The sequence below is a fragment of the Alligator sinensis genome, unplaced genomic scaffold, assembly GCF_000455745.1.
Source record: "Alligator sinensis unplaced genomic scaffold, ASM45574v1 scaffold226_1, whole genome shotgun sequence".
Lineage (NCBI taxonomy): Eukaryota > Metazoa > Chordata > Crocodylia > Alligatoridae > Alligator > Alligator sinensis.
In genome coordinates, this window is record NW_005842028.1 from 2,151,288 (window position 1) to 2,160,548 (window position 9,261).

The following is a 9,261-nucleotide window of genomic DNA, read 5'->3' on the forward strand; positions in this document are numbered from 1 at the left end:
CGATGCATGTGCCCTGCTGGCACGGGTCCCGCTCTCGGGGTTCCCTGCGGGCTTCCCCCGCCTCCTCCCCGGCCCTGCTTCCAGGGCCGCCTTTTATCTCAGCCGGGCGGCGTCTCCCGCCGGCATCGCCCGGCCCCAGCTGGATATAAGCGCGGCTCACAAACCGCGCTGGCGGTCTCCCCGCGCGCGCGTCCCTACTCGCTCCGGCCTCTGTGTGGGGTAAGTAGGTGGTTACTCCCCCCCTGGTCCGGCCCCGGGGTACCCTTCTAACCCCCACGTCCCTGGGACACCCAAATTATTTTCTCCTCGCTCTATAATTTGCAAAGGGATCAGCCAAGTTTTAAGTAAATATTTAATCGCCTGTACATATTGTAGCAGGCCTAAGATTCTTTAGGTAGGCTGCCATTCCCTGGTGGTCAACCCCAGCCTGCTTCCTTCTGTGGGAACTTAACAACCTCTCTTGTCATGCCTTGGAAGGTGGTACTTAGATAACCAAGTCAGTATTTTAATCACCAGCAGCTCTCATGGAGTTCTTAGACCCTCCAGCAGTTCCTTGGAGTCCTTGGGCCTTTCAAAAGCCCCCCGCAACATTGCACCCTTTCAGAGGGTTCTCAGGAGTCTCCCCAACACCACTACAGATTCTCCCTGCCTCACTCAGTCCCCGTGCCACAGTCCACTGCAGTCCTCTCAGGAGCACCTTCTCGCTTTGTAGCCTAAACCAGACTGCCATCAGCCCCAGGAGTCTGGCTTATATGGCGGCTAAGTTCTGCCTCTTTCAGTTAACATGAAAAACATAGTTTCCCTTAAAGGCATCACTGCCCCTTTACCATATCTCCAGTAGCAGGGCAGGCGCCCCTGTTACATTCCATGACATTTTGTCTCTAAAACACAAAGCATATCTTTAGCAAAGATGAATGATGTCATTATTATACATTATTCCCATTTTAAAGACAGGGAAATAGATGTGGAGAAACTGAGACAGAGATAAACTGATTCAGCCAACATTGCATAATGAATCAATGTAAGCATCAATCACAGAAGACAGCTTGCCTGAATCCCCTGCTGCAGCTTTGTAATTTACTTCTCACCTGGGCACTCATTGTTATCATAACAGATTATAATAGATAAATCATTAATCACCTGGCTAGATCTTAGTTTCTTGATTTCCAAATGACTCTTCTCTTGAAATAATTCTTCTTTCTTGGTTATGATAGCTTCTCTTTTCTTTAAATCTTCTTCCAGTTGTGCTAACTCTTGCCTTTGATTCAAAACTTTTTCTAGTTCTTCATCCAACCATTTCTTTTGTTCTTCCAGTTCCTACATTAAACGTAAGGAAATATAAATAATAAGACTTATAAGCATCTCTTTGCTGCAGACATTTTCCACCTACAGTATTTACTTATCAAGAAAAATACATTTTAGCTTAATTTCAGATTTCTGTAACTTAATCCAAAATTAATTTAGTGTAAATAGTAACTGCGTAGCTGATTCTTGATTTTGAACTCAGGAACATTAAGAAATTTTGGCAGGACTGATTTGGAAAAAGCAGCAGTATATTGCCAAGTTTACTAGTTTCTGCCAAGCCTCCCATTTTTGATAGAACAGTCCTATTTTAAATACCTATTCTACATGCCTTGTCAGTGCATTTGAATTAACACTTTTGTTCATTCTGTCAAGCAAACACTCAGCAAAACCCTACTTTCATTCTGAGAATGTCTGTGAAAAGGTTAATGTAAGTGTCCCCTCCTGCTTGCTGGCAGAGAGAAGGAAGCTGGCAGCCATCTGAAGCAGTGTCTTGATGCTTCTATTACTTCATGTTTGTATTTTGGCAAAAAAAATCAGCTTTCCATCTTAAATGCAGCACAATTTTGGAGGGCTGACTTTTGGGAAAAAGGTGATTCTGGTATGCAAGTAAATATGGTATAAGGCAAGAAACATCCCAGTCCCAATCAGCCATAAAACACTGTGGCGTACAATCCCCATCAGATGAATAAAAAGCTTGCTCTTTCAGTGTGGTGGAAAAAGTTTGTCTTGCTTGTATTGTAGCTACAGTAGCAGATTTTTTTTTTAACACTTGGATGTATTACTGCAGGCACAGAATGAAACTGATCAGTCCTCCATTCAAAAGCCTTCAGCAACTTCTCAGCAGCAGCAAGCTTCAGTTTAAGATCAGAGAAGAAAATGGCAAATTAAGTGTTGACTCAATATTCAAATGGAGGTGGAAGAAAGAGATAAATGATGAATTTGATAAAGATGACAAATAGGTAGATAAAGAAGTTGAAACTAGTAAAGGAAAATGTTTGAAGAGATGATCCGCTGGTACCTAGCGTAACACTTAAAATGACATTTTTCTATTATACTTTTTGTATGTGTTTGTTTCATGTCTGTTTAATTACATTTTTTCTTTTGTAGCATTCTCTGCTAGTAAGGGAAGAGAATCTGTCTCCAAATCCCTCAAAACTAATCAGGAACTACAGTAGAAGATTCTTCCTTGCTAGGACCAACACATCTGGAACTGAATAGCTACCTGAAGTTGCTGTGGAGTGCCTGTGGAGTTCTTTTTAAATGCAGCAATCTCTTCATTTTTGAGTTTGAGAATCTTCTGCTGTTGTTCCATCTTTAGCTGAAGTTCCTGTAAATAAGAATAGAGCACTTGTTCAGTCTTTTGTTACCATGTCTACTGTTATTTGTCAGAGAGTCCCTGTAGGAATATTACATTTTAATTGAATCAATGACATTGTATTTTAATGATAGAGAGTGGGTCATAAATAAAAAAGCCTGAAGAGAAAGATGTAAATTGTAATAGTAAAATTGAAGGGAAAATATTACACACATACCCCCTACTTTAGTTTGCCTGTCTTGAAACCCATTCCTTGTATTTCTGACATCTTACAGCAATATATCATGGCCTATGAGAAAGTAAAAAGAGGCAAAATCTTATCCAACAGAGAAATTAAATTACTTGCTTTAATTTGTTGCTGGTCTCGTTGAATCTCTGCCTCTAGAAGTTTCTTTTTTTCACTCTCTTCATGTAATCGTTTTTGTAGCTGGGCTTTTTGATGCCTCATATGAGTCACATTCTGCTCGAGTTCTGTTGCCCGTCTTTCATTTTGGGTCGATAATGAAGCCAGCTTCTTCGTGTCCTCCTGCTTCTTCTGTAAGACCTGAGTTCACATAGTGCATTTCAGTCTTACAGCACAAAAACTTAGAGATGCAAAAATGCATCTTAGGACAACAAGGTTACAAACAACTAAAATGGTCTTGCACATCACATGAGTTAGATACTAACAAAAATACCTATATTTGCACATATATGGAATTTTGTGTGACATTTTAGTAGAAGACCAGTGATGCAAGACAGATAGTTAATAACCAATTTAAAATATTTTTTTTGTCTAGGTTCTTCCATAGTACCAACACAAAATATTATAAAACCACATCCATGCTATTCACTAATAAGAAAATACACTTTTTGCATAGGGATACAGTGGCACAAAAGTATCAAATATCAGCACATTAAGGACCCAACTATCTACTGTAATTCTGCTGGTTCCATGGAGCTATACTGGCTTAAATTGGTGAAATGGAGTACAGAATTGCACTCTATACATACAAATGCATTTCATAAACCTTAATGACAAAGATCAAAACTACCTGCACTTTCATCTTAGCTGCATCCATTTTCTTCCGGAACTCTTTTTGTAACTTGGCTTTCTCAGCAACATCTCTCAGCTCCTTGTTCTCCACCTCCTGAAGCTGCTTTTGTGTTTCAGCTAGTTCCATTTTGGCTTGCTCAGCTTCTTGCTCCAATTTAGTTATTTTCAAAGAATACTTCCTGCTTACAGACTGAGCATCATTACCTTAAAAACATCATATTACAAACAGTTCAAACAATATCTGTATTTCACAGAGCACATAACTAAACATCCATTATTTCTAAATTTCACATTAAAATCTTATCCCTAATTATATGTCTAATGGAAGTTTGCCTACATGTTACAGGAATCATGCAATTAACTGGTTAATTGCACAATTACCCTGAGACCAGCTATGCATGCAAAGTACTTATCTTGCCAGAAAAAGCTCCAACCAGCTATAAAATTAGACCTCGAAAATGTGCACTAATTTTATTGCTGATAACTACTGAGCTTGAATTTGCACATGTAGCAGGGTCCTGCAACTAAGGGAATTCCCAGCCCCAGCAGCTACCAACTCTGGGTCTTGACAGCATATCTCCCTGTACTGGAACACGGTTGTGATCTCCCAGCCCCAGAGGTGTGTGGAGCTGATATAGTCTTCCAGATTTTGGGGCTCCCCTCGCCCCTGGGGCTTGATTATGGCAGCTGAGATCTTCTGTCCCCAGGGGTTTCATGTACCCCCGAGGCTGGGAGATTGCAGCAGCTGCATCTCCCAGCTGCAGGGGGTGTGTGGAGCACCCTCAACTGAGAGGGCTCCCACTCCTGGGAGCTTGCTTCTTGCCAGTGCAGGGGAAGCCCAGGATCAGGGGGATGGTATGTGGCATGGCAGGAGGCATGATTGTGTAGATTGTACAATAGATCCCATTCCACCTTTACCTGCATATGTAGAGGGGCCTGGAATTTTTATCATTAGATATATCCTTTCTGAAAACACTGACAGATTCCCAGACACTTTCCAAACAGGAATGAAGTCAGTGTTCCTTTCCTGGAGTCAAGATAATAGACACATAGGAGTCCTAATCCGAATCCTCCTTATGCCATCAGACAACATTTGAGGCATGAATAGGGCTCCACTATCCCTGGCATGCTCTTTGCTTGAATGGCTTTTTTTGTTTTTTCTAAAAGAATATAAGAGTAAGTTGTCAGTCTGTCTGTCACTCAGTTCTCCAAGTAGTTGGCCAGTGGACAGCTTTTTGTCTGTTCCCTACAATTTAACCAATATACATGTTCTTATCAAGTGTTAAAATTTATGCCAGCAAAACTCTCATAGTTATTGGAGCATACAAGCTTTCCCTCCAAGGTCAGGGTGCAATTCCTAGGGAGTGTATGTGGACATCCTTCATGTTCACAATGTACAAATAAGATGGCAAACAGAAAGAGCACATTCTTGACAAAACATAGTATGTATAACCCATTCATCTGCATCTACATAATGACTATTATCAACATCTTTGCTCAACAGCTATTTTCTGGTATGTGCCAAGTTAAAAATACACATTTAGGGAGAGTTTTAATTACTATGAAGTAGTCCTACAGCCAAGCTCAAGAAGGGCTTTTCCTCCAAAGGGTGTGATGTGGATAAAAGTGAAGATACATTTGTGGAAAAAATAATTATTAGGAAAACATACCAACACACATAAAACATGACAATTAGATATAATTCTGCATTACTTATGCTTGCTTTATTCATATACATTTTTAATCCAAACTTGTTCTGTGGAAGCCAGTTACCTGTTTTTACCAATTCTTTGATGAGTTCCTCTTTCATTCTGATGTTAAGTTCAAGTCCTCTCATTTTTTGCTTGGCTTCAGTGAGTCTTAGTTCCGAATTCTTTAACTTCTGCATATTTAATACCTGACTTTTCCGGATGCAAACAATCTCTTCACCTGAAAGGTAGAAGCAGTTCTGATCTGATGCATACTGTACATTCAAAGAACAACATTCTGGGCTATTCTGTGCCTAGAATTTGGGAGGCAAATCAGAAGGAAGGGTGTACAGGGAATCTTTGTCATGAACTGCACAAAAGTAGGACAGACTACAAATGAAGGTCCAGAAACTGGTCCATCTCTTAGGTGTTTACGTAGACTTATGTACTTAAGTGTGATCCTACTGCATGTTGCTTAAATCCATTAAAAAAATTAACATGTCTATTTTTGTTACATTCTGTCATCTAAAACTTAAGTCACAAAAAGCAGCAAGTAGGTGGAGGACCCACCCAGCTTTTGCATTCACTGTTTTTCATGGATTTGAACAGAGTGGAATAGGATTACACTAACTGTGCCTAGTAAGCAGAACAAAATCAGGACACCATTAAGAGAGGGAAGAAAAGATGTTGACTAAAGATATGGAGGGGGAGCTGCTCTGGACTGTCATTCATAGCAGTTGTGATGCTGTAAACTGTTATCTGTGCATGAGCCTGTAGTAATACAAGTGTAGTAAAACTGCTTCAACTTTACCCCTGCTTAATCCAGGGTCAAAGTTTGGGTGCTTTAACTTGTTTATGTTGCTCACGCACATGCACAACTGTAACAGCTGCTGCACAGTCCCACACTTTTGAAGCCATTACCAGTGTACCATTTGTCTTTAATACGTCCAATGATGCTCCAAAACTCTAAAAGAGAGCAGGAGGGATATTTACAGCTACATATGGCCTTGTGCAAGTCACTTCAGTTTTCTGTCTCAATTTGCCTGAAAAACAGGGATAATACAACTTGTCTTCCACATAAATAATGCATTATCTGAATGCCTAAGATGCTAAGCAGTAAGAATTCAAATGTGCTTTAGGAAAAAGTGAATCTCTGAAAACAAGTCCACGTTAGAACCTTCCAAATATTTTTGTTTTAAAATGACTTATGATTGAATAGGAAAAATATTAATTTACTGTGCTAATGAACATTCTTAGTTGTAAATTTCTCATCCTTGATATCCCTTCCAACCTTGTAATTCCATTATCCAATGTCACATCATGGGATAACAAACACGTTCCTATGAAATCATAACTTTCAGTTGTCATTGTTACCTGTGACAGTGTCAGTCTGCAACATGGTTTTGTCTGGTAATCTGGACTTGTATATTTGGCACTGCAGATCATTCATTTCAAGGGGAGAACAAAGAGCAGCCTGTTTTCGTGTCCAGGTGTGGTTTATGGAGTGCCTAAGGAAAAGTGACAAGCCATGCCATAGTTCAAATTTATAGTGTTGTTTGTTTATTTAAACTCATGCAATATTATATATGCTTAATGCGTTAGGCTTCAAACCTGAAAACATTGTTATGTGTGCTTAAATCCACCTACGCACCCCCGACCTTTTTCTGAGGCTTTGAAAACAGATTTTGGAACAACCCAATTATAAAGCTACATCAAATGTAATAATTTTACTAAGCATTTGTGGCAATCCATTCAAGAGGTTTATTTCTATTGTGATACATCAGGAGGCTCCATACGTTTATACAGAGTGACACTACAGAGGAGACTTATATGTCAATATTTAAGTAATAAGTACATTTGATACCTGTTTCTTGGTAAAATCTTTAAAAACCAAACAAAAACATTACCTAAATGCTGGTTTCTTTTTGCTGTCTGTATTCTTCTCCTCTTCATCAGAGAAATGAGAGTGAAGGACTTCATCTTGTTCTTCTATATAACTCAGCATCATCTGGCTGCGAGTTCGAAATCCAGCCATTACTTGGGCTAGCGAATAAACAGGAGGACTGGTATGCACCTTCCAAGAGGCCCAAAAAAATACAGTCAGGGGTAAAAATATTTACAGACATCTAGCAATAATTGGACTGACTTTTCAAATGGCCTCAAACATAAATCTGTTAAAACCTGCACTTGCCTGCAAAAACAAAAGAGCTTGTACAAGTTTTCTTGATATCTTTTAACAGAACTCTTCTGAGATAGATTTGAGAATGTGTTCCAAAGGCTTCAGGAGGTTCTCTTGCCAATTCAATACATGGCACTTTTCTTTCCAAATCGGAATGGAATAGACACATCATTTACTAATAACAATGTGATGTATTTTATTAGACCAACTGAATAGTTGGAAAAAAGTTCTTTGCAAGCTTTTGGATGCAATCACCCTTCTTCAGGCATAGGAAGTCTCTGCTGTTCACTTCCTATACCTGAAGAAGGGTGATTATACCCCAAAACTTGCAAAGAACTTTTTTTCCAACTACCCAGTTGGTCTAATAAAAGATATCACATCTACCTGAAGAACCTTGCCTGCCTATCCTTGCCTGTCCTTAGACCAATACGGCTACAACCAAAAACCCACTAATAACAATGTGTATTTAGTAACCATCAGAATAGCTGCCTCCTTATGCTTGTTGTTATAGAAGTACAATTGTATGGGACAGTCAGTGCAGTGTGTATTGCCACAAATCAAAAGTTAATTTGTTTCCTTACTGGGTAACTAAAAAAGAAACTAACAATACTAACATTAATATATGCCCATAACTCTTGTACCAAAATTATAACAATCAGAAAATAAAGGAAAAACATATGCTTATTTAGCTCTTACCTTTCGACACTCAATCCCTGAAGGAACATGAAAGGAATACAGTAAACTGTTAGTGAGTGGCACACTGTATGGTCTTGCAGATGTCTCTAGAGCTGGTGCTGGTGTGTCACTGCAAGGACCCCTGGTTACAGACACTTCTGTCACTGTAAACTTCTCCAGCTTATCCTGTAGCTGATCAATAAGGACTTGCTGTTCTACCATTTTCTCATTCTCAAAACAAAAATAAAACACAAATCAACCTGCTGTTAGTCCTCAGTTCTCCATCATGTTTATATTACCCAAACTAAAGAGAATAACTTGGTTCTGGGTTGATCTAAATTCTTCTGCAAGGCTTAGATTTCTAAAGTGCATTAATAGTGAATTATGGCACTGTTAAAATGCTGCAAAATCATTTTAACATGCATATAATTTAAATTAAACCAAAAATGCTTTATATAAACAAGCTTCAAAACCATTTGTTAAGACATTTTTTAAACTTTCAGAAAGGGCCACACCAGGTATGTTGCTATTTAAAGACTAGCCAATTGCCCATTAAGAATGACAGGGGGTGGGAGAGGGGCTGGGATGGAGTGCCACCACTTAACTCCCCATGCTGCCACTGTTCTGCCTCTTGCAGGGAGTGGGGTGGGGGAGCTGAGGCCAGCAGCTCTGTCTGGTCCTCGGCGCAGCTTCGGAATAATGGCGGCACTCCCCCATGCTTGGAGCATTCTGACTATTTCCGCCAGCCAATCAGAGCGCAAATAAAGCATTATGGACAGACAGACTGACTTTTATAATGTTAGAATATTGACACAAAGTAGAAGGGATACTTATTAGTCTGTAGTTGCTTCATTCAGGCATTTTTGGCACATAGCAAAACATGCACCAGACAACAATGGTTAAAATCTGAATCTCATTCTAACAACTTAAACATAAACTTATGTTTGCCAATGCAAGTAGCTTCATAGATTTTATAGATTTCATAGACATTAGGGCTGGAACGGACCTTGAAGATCATGAAGTCCAGCCCCCTGCCCCAGGGGCAGGAAGTCAGCTAGGGTCA

The 9,261-nt window shown here is 39.6% G+C and overlaps 1 protein-coding gene across 1 annotated transcript in view; it reads right to left on the minus strand.

Moving 5' to 3' along the window:
* KIF27 (kinesin family member 27) overlaps positions 1 to 9,261 on the minus strand; it is a 46,978-nt gene that overhangs the window by 12,449 nt on the left and 25,268 nt on the right. Inside the window, exons 6-13 of the mRNA XM_006022294.2 lie at positions 8,220 to 8,429; positions 7,252 to 7,418; positions 6,719 to 6,852; positions 5,430 to 5,585; positions 3,655 to 3,860; positions 2,967 to 3,164; positions 2,528 to 2,632; positions 1,141 to 1,317 (exon numbers count right to left, since the gene is read on the minus strand). Coding sequence (XP_006022356.1) covers positions 1,141 to 1,317; positions 2,528 to 2,632; positions 2,967 to 3,164; positions 3,655 to 3,860; positions 5,430 to 5,585; positions 6,719 to 6,852; positions 7,252 to 7,418; positions 8,220 to 8,429 — 1,353 coding nt within the window. The remainder of the gene's footprint in view (positions 1 to 1,140; positions 1,318 to 2,527; positions 2,633 to 2,966; positions 3,165 to 3,654; positions 3,861 to 5,429; positions 5,586 to 6,718; positions 6,853 to 7,251; positions 7,419 to 8,219; positions 8,430 to 9,261) is intronic.